The sequence below is a fragment of the Oncorhynchus mykiss genome, chromosome 8, assembly GCF_013265735.2.
Source record: "Oncorhynchus mykiss isolate Arlee chromosome 8, USDA_OmykA_1.1, whole genome shotgun sequence".
Taxonomy (NCBI): domain Eukaryota; kingdom Metazoa; phylum Chordata; class Actinopteri; order Salmoniformes; family Salmonidae; genus Oncorhynchus; species Oncorhynchus mykiss.
The window spans coordinates 48,771,802-48,789,287 of NC_048572.1; the positions used below are offsets into that span (position 1 = coordinate 48,771,802).

At 43.6% G+C, this 17,486-nt stretch overlaps 1 protein-coding gene across 4 annotated transcripts in view; it reads left to right on the forward strand.

Moving 5' to 3' along the window:
- The window catches only part of tnk2b (tyrosine kinase, non-receptor, 2b), a 124,605-nt gene that overhangs the window by 92,989 nt on the left and 14,130 nt on the right, over positions 1–17,486 (forward strand). For 3 of the 4 annotated variants that reach the window (XM_021612735.2, XM_021612733.2, XM_021612732.2), the window contains exons 4-12: positions 10,322–10,570; positions 11,689–11,841; positions 12,615–12,898; positions 13,300–13,426; positions 13,511–13,657; positions 14,211–14,305; positions 15,567–15,761; positions 16,255–16,346; positions 16,686–16,730. In XM_021612735.2, the coding sequence (XP_021468410.1) occupies positions 10,322–10,570; positions 11,689–11,841; positions 12,615–12,898; positions 13,300–13,426; positions 13,511–13,657; positions 14,211–14,305; positions 15,567–15,761; positions 16,255–16,346; positions 16,686–16,730 (1,387 nt within the window). The remainder of the gene's footprint in view (positions 1–10,321; positions 10,571–11,688; positions 11,842–12,614; positions 12,899–13,299; positions 13,427–13,510; positions 13,658–14,210; positions 14,306–15,566; positions 15,762–16,254; positions 16,347–16,685; positions 16,731–17,486) is intronic. The other variant, XM_021612734.2, reaches the window with a different exon arrangement.

The following is a 17,486-nucleotide window of genomic DNA, read 5'->3' on the forward strand; positions in this document are numbered from 1 at the left end:
AAAAACTCCCTAGAAAGGCCAGAACCTAGAAATAAACCAGGCTTATTTTTTTATTTTACCATTATTTAACCAGGCAAGTCAGTTAAGAACAAATTCTTATTTTCAATGACGGCCTGGGAACAGTGGGTTAACTGCCATTGTACCTTGTCAGCTCGGGGGTTTGAACTCGCAACCTTCCGGTTATTAGTCCAACGCTCTAACCACTAGGCTACCCTGACGCCTGTTGCCTGCTCTTAAGCCAATTTTCAAGTTTCCTTCTTCCTCTCATAAAGATAATGGAACATCGTGGAGTTATTGGGGAATATAGAATTTTGTGTGTGCATGTGTGTTTGTTAATTCTGTGTTAACTAATGTGTGTCTGAGTTTTGATTTCATCCATGTGTCTTGCGTGCACGCTCGTGTATTTGTGTTAATGCGTGTGTGTGTGTGTAGTAATTGTGTGTTGGTTCATGTTTGTGGCACTATTGTTTGTGGATGTGTTTAACTATTCTCCACAAGAATAGTAAACAAACAAAAACAAAAATGTGACTAACTGGGGACATTTTATTAGTCTCCGTGAGGTCAAATGCTATTTCTAGTTTTTTTTGTAGGGTTATCATTTAAATTAGTGTTAGGGTTAGAATTACAATAAGGGTTAGGAGGGTCAGTTTTAGGGTTAGTGTTAGGGTTAGTGTTAGGAGTTAGGGTTAAGTTTAGGTTTTGGGGTTAAGGTTAGGGTGAGAGTACGGGTTAGGGTTAGGTTTCGTGTTAGGGGTTAGGGAATATAGGATTTTGAATGGGACTGAATTGTGTGTCCCCACAAGGTTAGTTGTACAAGTGCGTGTGTGTGGATATGCATACAGCCCTGCCCACACCACCCCCCATATCAAGATAACAGGCTAGGGATCACTCTGCACCCTCCCTGCTGTGGCACCCCTGGCCAAGTGAGCCGACCGCGGGGCGCTGGACATAATTGAGCCCTGGCTCTCCTCAACACACACCTGCTACAGCACACACACACTGGCTGGCAGGGGGAAGAAGGGGAGGGAGTGAAGAGAGAAAAGAGAGTGAGGAGAATAACCCTTCACACAACTGGGGCTGGGGAGAGGGCTAGGGAGAGGAAGAAACGAGATAGAGGGAGATGGGTGGGGGGATCGTGATACAGAGACAGAAATGGGGGAGACGGAAAGAGGGAAGGCAATATCAGGCCCACTTCCCCCTCTACACAGCACAAGCCCGTGTCTCCCCTTTACAAAGTGCCTCAGCAGATAGCTCAATGAACGTTAGAGTTGAAAGACATGCTATCTCAACTCAACTAGATGAGGCGGTCCTACCACCGTGCCTCCACACAGACAACCAATGTTACTCTCCTTCTTTGAATACTGTACAACTAAATAAAAACCAAATCATATTTTATTGGTCACATACAAATGGTTAGCAGATGTTATTGCGAAATGCTTGTGCCTCTAGTTCCGACCATGCAGTAATATCTAACAAGTAATCTACCAATTTCACAACAACTACCTTACAACTACCAACTACCACAAGTGTAAAGGAATGAATAAGAATATGTACATATAAATATATGGATGGCTGAACGGCATAGGCAAGATGCAGTAGATGGTATAGAGTACAGTATATACATATGAGATGAGTAATGTAGGTTATCTAAACATTAAATAAAGTGGCATTGTTTAAAGTGACAAGTGATACATTTATTACATCCAATTTTTTATTATTAAAGTGGCTAGAGATTTGAGTCAGTATGTTGGCAACAGCCACTCAATGTTAGTGATGGCCTTTAGATAGAATCTGTTTTTCAGTCTCTCAGTCCCAGCTTTGATGCACCTGTACTGACCTCCCCTTCTGGATGATAGCGGGGTGAACAGGCAGTGGCTCGAGTGGTTGTTGTCCTTGATGATCTTTTTGGCCTTCCTGTGACATCGGTTGGTGTAGGTGTCCTGGAGGGCATGTAGTTTGCCCCCGGTGATGCGTTGTACAGACCTCACAACCCTCTGGAGAGCCTTGCGGTTGTGGGCGGAGCAGTTGCCGTACCAGGCGGTGATACAGCCCGACAGGATGCTCTCGATTGTTCATCTGTAAAAGTTTGTCAGGGTTTTTCGGGTTTCGGTGACTAGCCCAATTTCTTCATCCTCCTGAGGTTGAAGAGGCGCTGTTGCATCTTCTTCACCACGCTGTCTGTGTGGGTGGACCATTTCAGTTTGTTTGATGTGTACGCCGACGAACTTAAAACTTACCACCTTCTCCACTACTGTCACATCGATGTGGATAGGGGGCTGCTCCCTCTGCTGTTTCCTGAAGTCCACGATCATCTCCTTTGTTTTGTTGACGTTGAGTGTGAGGTTATTTTCCTGACACCACACTCAGAGGGCCCTCACCTCCTGCCTGTAGGCCGTCTAGTCGTTGTTGGTAATCAAGCCTACCACTGTCGTTTCGTCTGCAAACTTGATGATTGAGTTGGAGGCGTGCATGGCCACGCAGTCATGGGTGAACAGGTAGTACAGGAGAAGGCTGAGCATGGGTGTTTCCTGTTTTAGTTTCTGTCTATAGACTGGAAGCAACTAAATGGAGTCATGGTCATATTTGCCGAAGGAGGGCGAGGGAGGGCTTTGTATGCGTCGTGGAAGTTAGAGTAACAATGATCCAGAATTTTTCCATCTCGGGTCGCGCTTTCGATATGCTGATAAAAATTTAGGGAGTCTTGTTTTCAGATTAGCCTTGTTAAAATCCCCAACTACAATAAATGCAGCCTCAGGATATGTGGTTTCCACTTTACTTAGAGTCCAATGAAGTTCTTTCAGGGCCGTCGAGGTGTCTGCTTGGGGGGGTATATACACGACTGTGCTTATAATCGAAGAGAATTCTCTTGGTAGATAATGCGGTCAGCATTTGATTATAAGGAATTCTTGGTCAGGTGAACAAAAAGACTTGAGTTCCTGTATGTTGTTATGATCACACCATGTTTCGTTAATCATAAGGCATACACCCCGCCCTTCTTCTTACCAGAGAGATGTTTGTTTCAGTCAGCGCGATGCGTGAAGAAACCAGGTGGCTGTACAGACACTGACAACTTATCCTGAGCGAGCCATGTTTTCCTGAAACAGAGAATGTTACAATCTCTGATGTCTCTCTGGAAGGCAACCATTGCTCGGTTTTCGTCTACCTTGTTGTCAAGAGACTGGACATTGGCAAGTAGTATACTCGGGAGCGGTGGGCGATGTGTCCGTCTACGGAGCCTCAGCAGAAGACCACTCCGTCTGCCCCTTCTGCGGCGCCGCTGTTTTGGGGTCGCCTTCTGGGATCTGATCCATTGTCCTGGGTGGTGGACCAAACAGAGGATCCGCTTCGTGAAAGTCGTATTCCTGGTTGTAATGTTGGTAAGTTGACTTATATCCAATAGTTCCTCTCAGCTGTATGTAATAAGACTTAAGATTTCCTGGGGTAACAGTCTAAGAAATAATACATTGTTTCCTAAGAACGTGAAGCGAGGCAGCCATCTCTGTCGGCGCTGGATGGTCAAAGTGCAGGGCTGCCTTGTAAAAAACTAAGTTGTTCTCAATGGGACTCCCTGCTTTAATAATAAAATACAAATAAAGTAATACCTTGGCTGTCCACTAAAGTTAAACCTGGTCTTGTCTTTTGTGACTGTTCCATATGAATATACACTAGGTACATCTAGTACCAAGCTGGACCCCCCTTTTCCTCCAGAACAGCCAGATTTCATCGGGGCATTCTACAAGGTGTCGGAAACGATGGTCCATGCTGATGCGATGGCCTCAGCTAATTGCTGTAGATTGGACAGCGGTACATTTATGCTACGAACAGCCCATTCTATCTCATCCCATAGATACTCTATTGGGTTGAGGTCTGGGGACTGCGCAGTCCACTCAGGTAAACTGAACTTGCTGTCATGTTCCAGAAAATATTTTTCCACTTCTCAATTGTCCAGTGTCGGCCCACTGGAGCCCATTCTTGTTTTTATCTGATAAGAGTGGAACCCGTCTGCTGCAATAGCCCGTCTGTGACAAGGATCGACGAGTTGTGTGTTCCGAGATTCCATTCTGCACATCACTGTTTTACTGTGTCCCTCCTGTTAGCTTGCACGATTCTTGCCATTCTCCTTCGACCTCTCTCACGATCTGTTTTCACCCACTTGACCTCCACTGACTGGATGTTTTTTGTTTGTTGCTCCATTCCCTGTAAATGCTAGATAGACACTGTTGCACTTGAAAAGCCCAGGAGGGCAGCTGTTTCTGAGATAATGGATCTGGTGCGCCAGGCACTGACGATCATACCACACTCAAAGTTGCTTAGGTTACTCATTTTGCCCATTCTAACGTTCAATCGACCAGTAACTACATGCCTCAATGCATGTCTGCCTGCTTTATATAGCAAGCCACGGCTACAGACTCACTGTCTGTAGGAGCCATCAATTTTCGGGAACTCTGGCTGGTGAGTGTATATCTTAATGGTGAACAACAAATGATTCTCACTTGTATGGAAAAGATGGCCAGCACTGCTAAATCAGATTAAGGCTTGTGTAAAACTTGTCCACAAACAGTTTGTAGCCCATCCTCAGCAGTGTAAAATCCAATATTTCCATAATGGAATCATAACTAAGTCCATTACCCGTGGCTGAGATGAATTTCCCATCGTAAACAAGGACATTCCAAGTGTAGGCACACAGAATTCGGCCAAAACAAACAGTTTGTAACCCCATATTGTTGGCTTGTTACGCATATATTGTTTCAGACCAATTCTAGCCTTTAAGACTACCATCCTCATCTATGGACAGGTTCTGGGCGGGCTGAAAATGGGTCTTGCAGGCCTCAACAATGCTGGAGTAGAGAGGTTTGATTTTGCAGAGCCTATCAAAGCTGGCTGTGCTTCTCTTCTTCTCAGTGTCACTGTCAGCTTGTGAGTCACTGATATGAAGTGCCCATGAAATAGTCAGAAACCTGTTAGAAGACATGACAGTGGTGGGGAAAGGCAGTTGGTAGTCTTCAGCTTCTCCAGTAGTCCTTCAGGTATTTTACCACTATTGAAGATTTTTTATAATCCAGTTAGAACTCAAGTTTACTATTACTTATTTTATTTAACCTTTTGCATGTAGGGGGCAGTATTTTTGTTTTTGGCTAAAGAACGTACCAATTTGAAACAGCCTATTTCTCAGCCCCAGAAACTAGAATATGCATATAATTGTCAGATTAGGATAGAAAACACTCTAAAGTTTTCAAAACTGTAAAAATATTGTCTGTCAGTATAACATAACTGATATTGCAGGCGAAAACCTGAGGAAAATCCAATCAGGAAGTGCCTCTTATTTTGAAACCCTTCTGTTCCTATGCATGCCTATCCTCCATTTAAAAGGATATCAACCAGATTCCTTTTTCTATGGCTTCCCTAAGGTGTCAACAGTCTTTAGACATAGTTTCAGGCTTTTATTTTGAAAAATGAGCGTGAAAGATCAAGTGGATCGGTGGGGGCTCTCAGAGTGAGTTTTGCGCTACAGAGTAAAGCGGCCATTGTTCCACCCATGGTTATTGAAAAACCTACACACTCGGTTGATATATTATCGAATATATATTTTGAAAACAACCTGAGGAATGATTATAAAAAACTTTTGACATGTTTCTCTGGACATTATGGAGACTATTTGGAATTTCCGTCTGCGTTGTCGTGACTGCTCTTTCCTGTGGATTTCTGAACCTAACGCAACAAACAAACGGAGGTATTTTGGGTATAAAAATAATCTTTATGCAATAAAAGGAACATTTGTTGTGTAACTGGGAGTCTCGTGAGTGAAAACATCCGAAGATCATCAAAGGTAAACGGTTAATTTGATTGCTTTTCTGATTTTCGTGACCAAGCTTCCTGATGCTAAGTGTACATAATGCTATGCTGGGCTATCGATAAACTTACACAAACACTTGGATTGCTTTCGCTGTAAAGCATAATTTCAAAATCTGAGACGACAGGTGGATTAACAAAAGGCTAAGCTGTGTTTTGCAATATTGCACTTGTGATTTCATGAATATGAATATTTTTTAGTATGACTGTGGCACTATGCTATTCAGCGGTTGCTGACGAAAATGATCCTGCGACAGGGATGTGTAGCGTCAAGAAGTTAACCTTTATTTTATCAGGGGGTGAGCCCCTCATCAATACATCAAATACACAGCACATGCCTATAAACATATACAGTACCAGTCAAAAGTCTGAACACCTACTCATTCAAGAGATTTTGTTTTATTTTCTACATTGTAGAATAATATCAAAGACATCAAAACTATGAAATAACACATATGGAATCATGTAATAACCAATAAAGTGTTAAACAATGATATTCTTCATAGTAGCCACCCTTTGCCTTGATGACAGCTTTGCACACTTGATGACAGCTTTGGCTTTCTTTGGCTTTCTCAACAAGCTTCAAGCTTCATGAGCTTCATGAGTCACCTGGAATGCATTTCAATTAACAGGTGCACATAGTGAAAAACGCTGCTGCTTCTTTATGGGACCAAACTATTTAAAACTTTTTTTAATTAAATGTTTTCAAAGTTTAAAACATAGAGATCGAATCATAAATGTAGGTAGCTGAAGTCTGAATCCCGTGAGGGTGAAAGACAGTCAGTAGACATACTTGCATTACATTTAGCTGGCTATCTAACGTTACCTTGAACAGCATTAACAGAAACACTTAACCGTTAAAAACATATGGACTCCGGTAGAAATCTATGCAGTTGTGAGAAAAGTATGGAGCTGAATTTATCAAAGAAGAAAGTGCCAATAGCATGGCTAATCTCAAGACGGAGATAAGGAGTCTATGTACAAAAATGGAAAAAAAATAGGGACAAAATGAAGCTGAGTATTGAAAAAGGAATGAATAGTAAAGTTGAAAGCTTACGTACATCTTTGGAGAAAGCCATTCATGATGATCATACAACTTTCCTGACTCGAGAATAATAATAAGCATCTACAAGACCACATACCTCTTGAAGTTGGACGTCTGGAGTAGAGGTCGACCGATTAATCGGAATGGCCGATTAATTAGGGCCGATTTCAAGTTTTCATAACAATCGGAAATTGGTATTTTTGAACACCGATTTGGCCAATTTAAAAAAATATATATATTTTTTTTTACACCTTTATTTATCATTTATTTAACTAGGCAAGTCAGTTAAGAACACATTCTTATTTTCAATGACGGCCTTGTTCAGGGGCAGAATGACAGATGTTTACCTTGTCAGCTCGGGGGATTCGATCCTGCAACCTTACAGTTAACTAGTCCAACGCTCTAACCACCTGATTACATTGCACTTAAACGTTAGCTTTTTTACATAGCACATATTGCACTTTTACTTTCTTCTCCAACACTTTGTTTTTGCATTATTTAAACCAAATTGAAAATGTTTAATTTTATTTGAGGCTAAATTAATTTTATTGATGTATTATATTAAGTTAAAATAAGTGTTTATTCAGTATTGTTGTCGTTGTTACAAATTTTAAAAATTAAATCGTCCGATTGATCGGTATCGGCTTTTTTGGTCCTCCGATAATCGGTATCGGCGTTGAAAAATCATAATCGGTCGACCACTAGTCTGGAGTCCCGTGTAGAATTCCTAGAATCTGGGAGAATAGGCGCTGCGAAAACAACAAAGTTAGACCAAGACGTGTCTATCATAGTGGCAGGACTGCCAGCTGATGAAAACGAGGACCTAATCTCTAAAGTGAACCAGTTGATATCAGTAGGCCTAGGCTGCGAAACAGAGGTGATTGCAGTTGAGAGGATGAGGGAGAAAGGTAAAGGTCTCTGGGTTGTGAAGGTGGAGTGTCGGTCTGTGGAGGAGAAAGGGGCTCTGTTACGGAAAAAACTAAAGCTGCGAAACCATCCTGATTATAACAAAGTCTTCCTTCGATCAGCCAAGTCCCACATCGATCACCTTATACAACTGAACATACCAGGAGGAAAGGACTATTTTGTCATGGGAAGCAGACGGGTCATGAAACGAGATCAACCAGAAGGACCACGTGGACAAGGACATGGGGTGGACAGACATACTAAATATTGAGAGGCTTCCCATCCCATACGAGATTTGATTTCAATAGAACATTGGAATGTTAACGGATGGACTTCATTGAACAATAAATTACGAATAATAATACTAAAATCCTTAAATCGAGACATTATCTCAATAAATTAAACGCATTTGCGTCGGCAAGAAACTATTGATATTGAAGGGTATGTATGGTATGGACATAACAGACAGACTCATGGGAAAGCCCGCAGGGACTCTGGGGGAGTGGGAATATGTATAAAGTCTGATATGCATATAAAGCATATAAAATGTAAATTATCGATAAAGCCATAGAAGGAATTATTGGTTTGAGCTTTGAACATAGGGAGTCAGATTTTTGTTTTGTTGTGTTTTCATGCTATTTGCCACCTGAACAGTCCACATGGGGTAAAGATGCGTCCTCCTTCTATAGTCATTTGTTAAACTGTTTGGGATAGGGGGCAGCATTTTCACATTTGGATGAAAAACATGCCCAGAGTAAACTGCCTGCTACTCAGCCCCAGTTGCTAATATATGCATATTGCTAATATATGCATATTAGTAATTTGGATAGAAAACACTAGAAAACTGTTTGAATGATGTCTGTGAGTATAACAGAAGTCATATGACAGGCGAAAACCTGAGAAAAATCCAATCAGGAAGTAGAAAATCTGAGGTTTGTAGTTTTTCAAATTGCACTTCCTATGGCTTCCACTGAATGTCAACAGTCTTTAGAAACTTGTTTGAGGCTTCTACTGTAAAGGAGTGGCTCATAAGGGCTCTTTGAGTCAGTCAGTGGTCTGGCAGAGTGCCACAAGCTCGCGACGCTCGTTCACTTGAGAGGTAGCTCGCGTTCCATTGCTTTTCTACAGACAAAGGAATTCTCCGATTGGAACTTTATTGAGATTATTAAGATATATGTTAAAAACATCCTAAAGATTAATTCTATACATCGTTTGACATGTTTCTACGGACTGTAACGGAACTTTTTGACTTTTTGTCTGGACCTAGGGCTGAACGCGCTAACAACAAGGAGGAATTTGGACATAAATTATTAACTTTATCGAACAAATCAAACATTTATTGTGGAACTGGGAGTGCATTCTGATGAAGATCATCAAAGGTAAGTGAATATTTATAATGCTATTTCTGACTAATGTTGACTCCACAACATGGCGGATATTTCTTTGGCTGGTTTGGTCTCTGAGCGCCGTACTCAGATTGTTGCATGGTGTGCTTTTTCCATAAAGTTTTTTTGAAATCTGACACAGCGGTTGCATTAAGGAGAAGTCTATCCTTAATTCTGTGAATAACACTTGTATCTTTTCACCTCACAGGATTCCCAGCCCAGTAAGTTACTTTTTAGGTGTCCTTTCACATGAAAATGAAACTGTTGCGCACAGCTCTAGCATGATGGATGTTTGTCGTACAAAGGGTGTTCACATACTTCTGGAAAGCCCAGATCATTGGCTATCTAGCTAGCTATGAGCACAAAACGATAGGTGGTCATTGGACCAAGTGAACACTGTCAATAGAGTGAACACCGCTCGACTCATTGGTACGTAATAATGGCTGACCTTCATGGGCTAATTTGAAGTGTTGTGTAGCCAATACGTAATGTAGAATGATTAAACAAGTTTGGTTGCCTTCTAGAGTGTCTGAGGATTGCACAGAAACTGAACATAACCGGGTTAAACAATGTTTTGCCAATTTTTTGATTTCATTTTGTTGGAAGAGTTGGAATTCACTCAAAACGCTGTATACAACATGGATCGGGTTAGGATATAGAAATGTATTTTATCAAACAAATCTATGCTACATTATATCTCTGGGACCCTCAGGATGACAAATCAGAGCAAGATTACTGAATATAAGTAGATTATTTACTGTCAGAGGTGAATGTATCGAACCAGTTGCCTTGATAAGTGTTTTGTTGTGCATTATCTTCAAACAATGGCATGGTATTTCTTCGCTGTAATAGCGACTGTAAATTGGACACTGCAGTTAGATGAACAGTAATTTTAAGCTTTCTGACGATATAAGACATGTCTATCCTGGAAAGTTGCCTGTTGTTTACAACACCATTCTAGTCACATATCGCATATTGAGCAGCAACTGTCCCGATTTTGGGACACTGATCCTGTGGAGGATAACTCCTGGGCTAGAGCACCCAAAGACTCATTTACAGAATTTAGTAAGAGTGGAGCACATATTTTTGTTCATGTTGTATTAACACTCTCTTTCCCTCTCTTCTCTTTCTCCAGGTGTTCAGTGTGAAGCGTCCGGATGGCGGGGACTTCCAGCAGGCGGCGCCCACCACCTCCTTCCGCAAGCTGTCCCCCACGCCACCCCCAGCGGTTGAGGGGGGTCCTCAGTCCCTGTCCCAGCCCCCCCAGCACCAGGCCCTCACCTGTCTGATCAGCGAGAAGGACCTTGCTCTCTTCGAGAAGCTCGGCGACGGCTCCTTCGGGGTGGTCAAGAGGGGCGAGTGGTTCACGCCCGCCGGGAAAGTGGTGAGAGGGACTGGGGTGTGGGAGTGTAGTGTGTGGGTACTGTACTGTTTGTGTGTGTGTATGTGTGTTGGAAAGGCTGGTAGTGGGAGAGGTATTTGTCTGCATCGTACTCCTATAGGCCTCTGTTTAGAAAACAGGGTCCCATCTAGACACACCTAATAACACACGTGCTTCTGGAACACTTATGGAACGCTTGATCTATACAGTAGTAGGGATCAGGATAGAAAGACAGAGGAAGAGAGGGAATAGGATATAAAAGTCCCTCATGATCACCCTGGGAAACAAAGTATCAGTGGGTTCAGTGGGTTCAAAGTTGACAGCGTGTGAAAAAATGACCAAAACACCCTCCCTTCAACATCTGTTCTGGTCAAACCCTTGACCACTAACCCCTATAGATTTGACCTTGAGAGAGGGAAGGAGCAAGGGAGTGATGAAGAGAGAATCTTGTCCAAACACTCTCCAGCAGTGACCACAACATGGCCAGATGGAAATAGTAAAGCCAGGTGCAGTGTCACAACAGAACGGTATCCAAGGGAATAGTTTACAAAACATTTAAGAATAGGGGTATTCAAATCTTACCCTCTGAGGTCCGGAGCCTGCTTATTTTCTGTTCTATCTGATAATTAATTGCACCTACATGGTGACCCAGGTCTCAATCACTCCCTGATTTTGAGGGGAAGAATGAAAATAAGCAGTGGAACTGGCTTTGAGGTCCAGATTTGAATTTGAGGGCCATAGAACATCTAGTCCAGTGGCTAACCACCAATCTAATGGGAATAAGATCAGCTGATCTCCTATGTTATGCTGTAGTAGGACCTCCATTCCCGTCTTTTATATCCTACTGCATAATTTAGAATAATTTACCTCATAATTTCAGCAAGTTGCCGCTGTCCTTAACAGCATTTAGATTAGCGTGTAGGGCAGGCCAACTTGTACAACAAACAATAAAGTAAAAAATCATCTTGTTCAGGAAGTGCAACCTGGTGCTCTATTGTCTCCTTGTTTAAGACTGTTCTGCGGCCTCCAGACTGTTAGTAAGTGCAACTGGCTATCAATAGCTTTCCCTTTGGATTTTGATTTCGCATTTTGCTAACATGGTCTCCCATCTTTCTCTCCAGTTGACTGTAGCGGTCAAGTGTCTGAAGACAGACATGCTGAGCCAGCCGGAGGCGTTGGACGACTTCATCTGCGAGGTCAATGCCATGCACTCCCTGGACCACCAGAACCTCATCAGGCTGTACGGAGTGGTGCTCACACAACCCATGAAGATGGTATGGGCGGGCACACACAACACATGTTAAATACTTAATTTGAGTCCCCAAATCAGATTACATTTGCAAAGGATCATGGATACAAAATGCACCTTCTTCACCCATGACAGTTGACACGGGGCGATATCTTTCCAGCTGCTTTGCTTTTCTTTGTTTTGCTTTTTGTACATGCTTGTGTACATGCCTAAATAGCAGCACCACCAGCTTACACTCAAAACCTATACTGTTCATAAGTGCAGACAATGTCAAGTTTACAAACTGTGTGAACCCTTTAAATAATATCAAGGGCAGAATCTCAAGGCCTCCGGTCCACACCCGACAGAGCGATTGAGACAAAGGACAAAAATAAGGGCTGATGACGCTCTGTTCTTTTCATCTCTGCGTCATTACCTCCCAGTACTTCCTCAGTATTATTTTGTATTGATGTGGAGTACATTGTGTTTGGAGTCGACCAATAATGTTATTGTTGTCACCTCCTCACCCCTCCCCCGGCACTCTCCTCAGCCCCACTCCCTGTAAAGCAGGGTTTCCCAAACCTCTCTTAAAGTACCACCAGCTGTTCTACTTATTTTGCGTATTGCCAGACTGGTAGCAGATTCAATCAGTCAACAAGCCCTTCATTGGTGGAATTTTGTGTGTTAGCTCAGGAATAAATCAAATACCTGGAGGTACTCGAGAAGAGGTTTGGGAAACACTGCTCTAAACTCTTGGGAGCTCACAGACATTACAGTTTTGTTCCAGCCCAGCACTAACAACACACCCTCCTTCTCCAGGTGACCGAACTAGCCCCGCTTGGCTCCCTCCTGGAGCGCCTGCGCTGCGTTCGGCCGCAGGGCCCCATCCTCATCCACATGCTGTGCCAGTACGCCGTGCAGGTGGCGTGCGGCATGGCCTACCTAGAGCAGCGGCGCTTCATCCACCGTGACCTGGCCGCCCGCAACATCCTGCTGGCGTCGGCTCAGAGGGTAAAGATTGGCGACTTCGGTCTGATGCGGGCGCTGCCCAACAACCACGAACACTACGTCATGCAGGAGCACCGCAAGGTGCCGTTCGCGTGGTGAGTGGGATGAGGAAAGGGGGTGGTGGTGGTGGTTGAGGGGGAGAGTGCAGTGGGAAAGGGAGTGTGTGTGTTGCCACCGGAGGAGGAAAGGTTGGCGTGTATTTGTGTGTCGGTGTTATCAGGGCCACATTCAGTAGGCAAACGTTGTCTGACGTTGCAGATAAATTGCCACGAATAGAGCTGACATGATTCTGTTATTTTACATGCATGAGACATGTTTGTTCTAAGTAAAGTATTTTTTATATGAACATTCTACAACATTGTGCCCTGGGGAATAAGCCCCTGATGTGGCTATGCATAGTGTGTGTTGTGTTTTGTGTGTGTTTTTTCCACCTTCTCATCACCTTCTTAAGGTGTGTTTGCTGTGTGTGTTTGCTGTGCGTGTCCTCCACCTCCAGGTGTGCCCCGGAGAGCCTGAAGACGCGGACATTCTCCCACGCCACAGACACCTGGATGTTCGGGGTGACGCTGTGGGAGATGTATACCCACGGACAGGAGCCCTGGCTGGGCCTCAATGGCAGCCAGGTACACGCATACACACACACAAAATAAAAATACTAATATTTTATGTCAATGGTTCAATTTAAGTATTTTGTGTATGTGTTTCAGATCTTACACAAGATTGACAAGGGGGGTGAGCGTCTACCCAAGCCAGAGGACTGTCCGCAGGACATCTACAACGTCATGCTGCAGTGCTGGGCCCAGAAACCTGATGACAGGCCCACCTTTGTCGCCCTCAGGGAGTTCCTGCTCGAGGTACCCACTTCCCTGTGTGTGTGTGTTGTTGTTTTTTTGTTTTTTTTACTTGGCAAGTCAGAAAATTCTTATTTTCAATGGCAGCCTAGGAACAGTGAACTGCCTGTTCAGGGGCAGAACGACCAATTGGACCTTGTCAGCTCAGGGATTTGAACTTGCAACCTTTCGGTTACTAGTCCAACACTCTAACCACTAGGCTACCCTGCCGTGTGGGGGGTACATCAGTGTTAAACCAGTGTTAGTTGTCTGCAAGTCTATTTTCAATGTTTACGTTTGAGATTGAATACACAACCTTCATGTGTTAAATGGACCTATAGCCCCACCTAGTGAATTTTCTACTGTATGGGCATTACCAACTGAGGAATCCTAACTTGATGTTCGCGCTTAACTGATGTCAATGGAAGTTTTTTGGGGGAAAAACTCAATGTAGATTTTGGGCCCAAATGACTACATTTTTATGCCTTGTGCCCCACTGTTGGGGTGTAGTGTTAGTTAAACGTTCTCAAACTTGGTGTTTGTGTGCGTATGTATGTGTGTGTCCGTTCCATTCCAGACCATGCCAACAGACATGTGCGCGCTGCAGGACTTTGAAGAGTCCGACAAGCTTCAGATTCAGGTCAATGACGTGATCACCATCATTGAGGGCAGGTATGTGTGATCAACTAATGTCCTGTAAATCCATATTCTGTCATTGTGTTTTTCTATGCATGCTTGTGTATGTGCATGTGTCTGCAACTTCTTGCATGCCTTTGGGAGTGTGTCTGTGTTAGTGGGTGTATGCGTGTGTGAAAGAGAAGAAGACGAGGGCGAGAGAATGAAATAAATAAAGTACAACCACGGAGACGGACAAACAAATAAAGAGCAAAAAGGGACGAGTACAAGTCAGATTGGACTCATTGTGTAAACAGTCAAGTTTAGAAAAGACAGAATAAGAGGGAGCTCAACCACAAAAAAGATAAACCACAAAAGACAATACTTTAGCCTAGTAGGTTGTTTAGGAATGGGACACTCACTTTTAGCTCTCCTGGTAGCGGAGTAGGCCGGGCAGCGTTGAGGTCCAACCCCAAGACATCTGGTGGGTCCATGGGGTTCCCTAGGTACAGGCTAGAAAGAGAGGAGGAGGGAAAGAGGGAGAGAAAGGGAGAGAGAGAGAAAGTGGGAGATAGTGGAAAAGAAAGGATGAGAGGGATAGCGGATGAGATCAATAGAGGGGTTAGAAAGGAAAGAGAGAGAGGGGACATTTATTGACTTACCTTACCAAGAGGTTCTCGACCCGAGTCTAGCCATAAATCAGGTGTACAGCGGTTCGCACCAGGTTTCACAACTGCTTATCCAACCTGCCTGTGTGTATAATATTAATATTTTATTAGGATCACCATCAGCTGTTGCTGAAGTAGCAACTGCTTTTCCTGGGGTCCACACAAAGCACAACACATTACATAATAAAGAACATTAAAGGGGCAAACAGCAGTTGCTACATACTTTTTTTTCATACATTTTTAGTTCAACAGTCGTACCCCATCAGAACCCAAAATATAAGCTTGTTTATCTCCAATGTTTGTAAACAAAGTAAATGTAAACAAACACTATATAGCCTCAAAACATGGTTAAAACTATAGTTGTGATATCATGGAAGGTCAGTCCTTGCATCCATAGCTCCCTCTATTAATCCGAGAGTGGTTACGTTTCCCCAGCTCCATCCCTCAGCTTTTTACTAAAACGAGTGGGGAGAACCGTTTTGTTATAGTTTGTTATTGCCTATTTTTATGTCTATATGTTTATATGCCTGCTTGTGGTGGATGCGTGCTTGCCACGCGTATATATCTGCACCCACTTGTGTGTGTCTGTCTGTACCTGAATGTTTTCTCACATTCACCTGTACGTCGACCCACCTCCCTCTCTTTCTCAGAGCGGAGAACTACTGGTGGCGGGGCCAGAACAAGCGCACGCTGAAGTTGGGCCAGTTCCCCAGGAACGTGGTGACCTCAGTTGCAGGCCTGTCGGCCCATGACATCAGCAGACCCCTCAAACACAGCTTCATCCACACAGGCCATGGAGACACAGACCCACACCGCTGCTGGGGCTTCCCGGACCGCATCGACGAGTAAGACATATCCTCAGAACTCGTGCTTCTATCTACTTGTAGCGATATGTGCCGCTTACAGTGCACATTTTTAGGTAATTGTTTGTTATACTTGCAGGACCCACAGCCTTGGCAAAAAAAAGTAGTTGTTTTTTTACCACTAGAGGGCAGTAGACTATTGTTCATATTACTGTCTATTCATGAAATTTCTATCTGCAACGTTTGACAACTGAACATGGCCCAGGGTTGGATAAGCAGATGTGAAACCTGGGGCGAGCCTCTGTACACCTGATTTATGGCTAGCCCCGGGTAGAGAACCTCTTGGTATGGTAAGTCAATAAATGTCCCCTCTCTCTCTCTGACTCGCTTGCTGCATCTCTCTCTCTCTCTTTCCTTTCTACCCCTTCTCTTGCTCTCATCCGCTATCTCTCTCATCCTCTCTCTCTATCACCCACTTTCTCTCTTTCCCTCCTCTTCTTTTGCTCTCTCGCTCTCATCCCCTCTCTCTTTCTAGTCTGTACCTAGGGAACCCCATGGACCCACCAGATGTCTTGGGGTTGGACCTCAATGCTGCCCGGCCTACTCAGCTACCAGGACGACCAAAAAGTGAGTGGCCCATTCCTAAACAACCTACCATGCAAAATTTTTGTTGGTGACTCAAGCAATTATCGTCACAATGGCATGTTTTTCTTCGTGGTTTATCTTTTTTGGGGTTGATATTTTTTGGTTGAGCTGTTCTGAACTTGACTGTTTTACACAATGAGTCCAATCTGACTTGTACTCGTCCCTTTTTGTTTTTTTATTTGTTTGTCCGTCTCCGTGGTTGTACTTTATTTATTCCATTCTCCCGCCCTCTTCTTCTTCTCTTTCACACACTTTTGTGATCTCCCTCTATCGCTCTCTCCTGTACCCCTCTCCTTCTCTCTCTGGTGGTGGCATTTTCAGAGGAGGCACCTACTCGTCCCCCCCAGCCGTTGGTGCTTGTCAAGAGTAAGTGTAGTGTCTCACTCCAGCTCACCCATTGCTCCTGCCCTCTCTGTTATCTCCTAGCTCCAGTCTTCAAAGGTACACCGTGTGCAATTGTTCCTCTCATCTCTCTCTCTTCCTCTTCTCCCCATCCCTCCCTTTTTCTCTTTCCTTCTCTTCCCAGTTACTCCATTTATCTTCTTCCTCCCTAACCTTGTTGTTTCTCCACCTCTCTCACTAACAGGTGTGCAGTCTGGGTTTCTGTGCATTGAGTGGTTAACACCTAACCAGAGAGTTGAGGAATTAAGCGTGTGTGGACCAACTTGTTGTGTATTGCAGCCTGGTTTAAAATAAATGTAATGGTTGTTTTTAACGTTTGTGTATGATTCCATCACCAAAAATATTCTAATCTTCTCTGTAAGATGTTGTTTGTTTCCGTTCATGTACAATGTATGAAATGGAAACAATTTATTTATATCCACACATTACAAATAGACACACTGAGGATTATTACCTTTTCATTTCAGGGACAACTACAGAGTCATTCATTATGTACATAAATAAATATTGCATCAAAGGCAGGCTTAAGGTTGATCACTCAAGGTAGACCGTTGGGGCATTGTTCCAAATCCTCAACGGCAGACTCGACAGCCTTGGTTTCTTAAATGATTGCCTCGCCTGGTTCACCAACTACTTCTCTGATAGAGTTCAGTGTGTCAAATCGGAGGGTCTGCTGTCCGGACCTCTGGCAGTCTCTATGGGGGTGCCACAGGGTTCAAT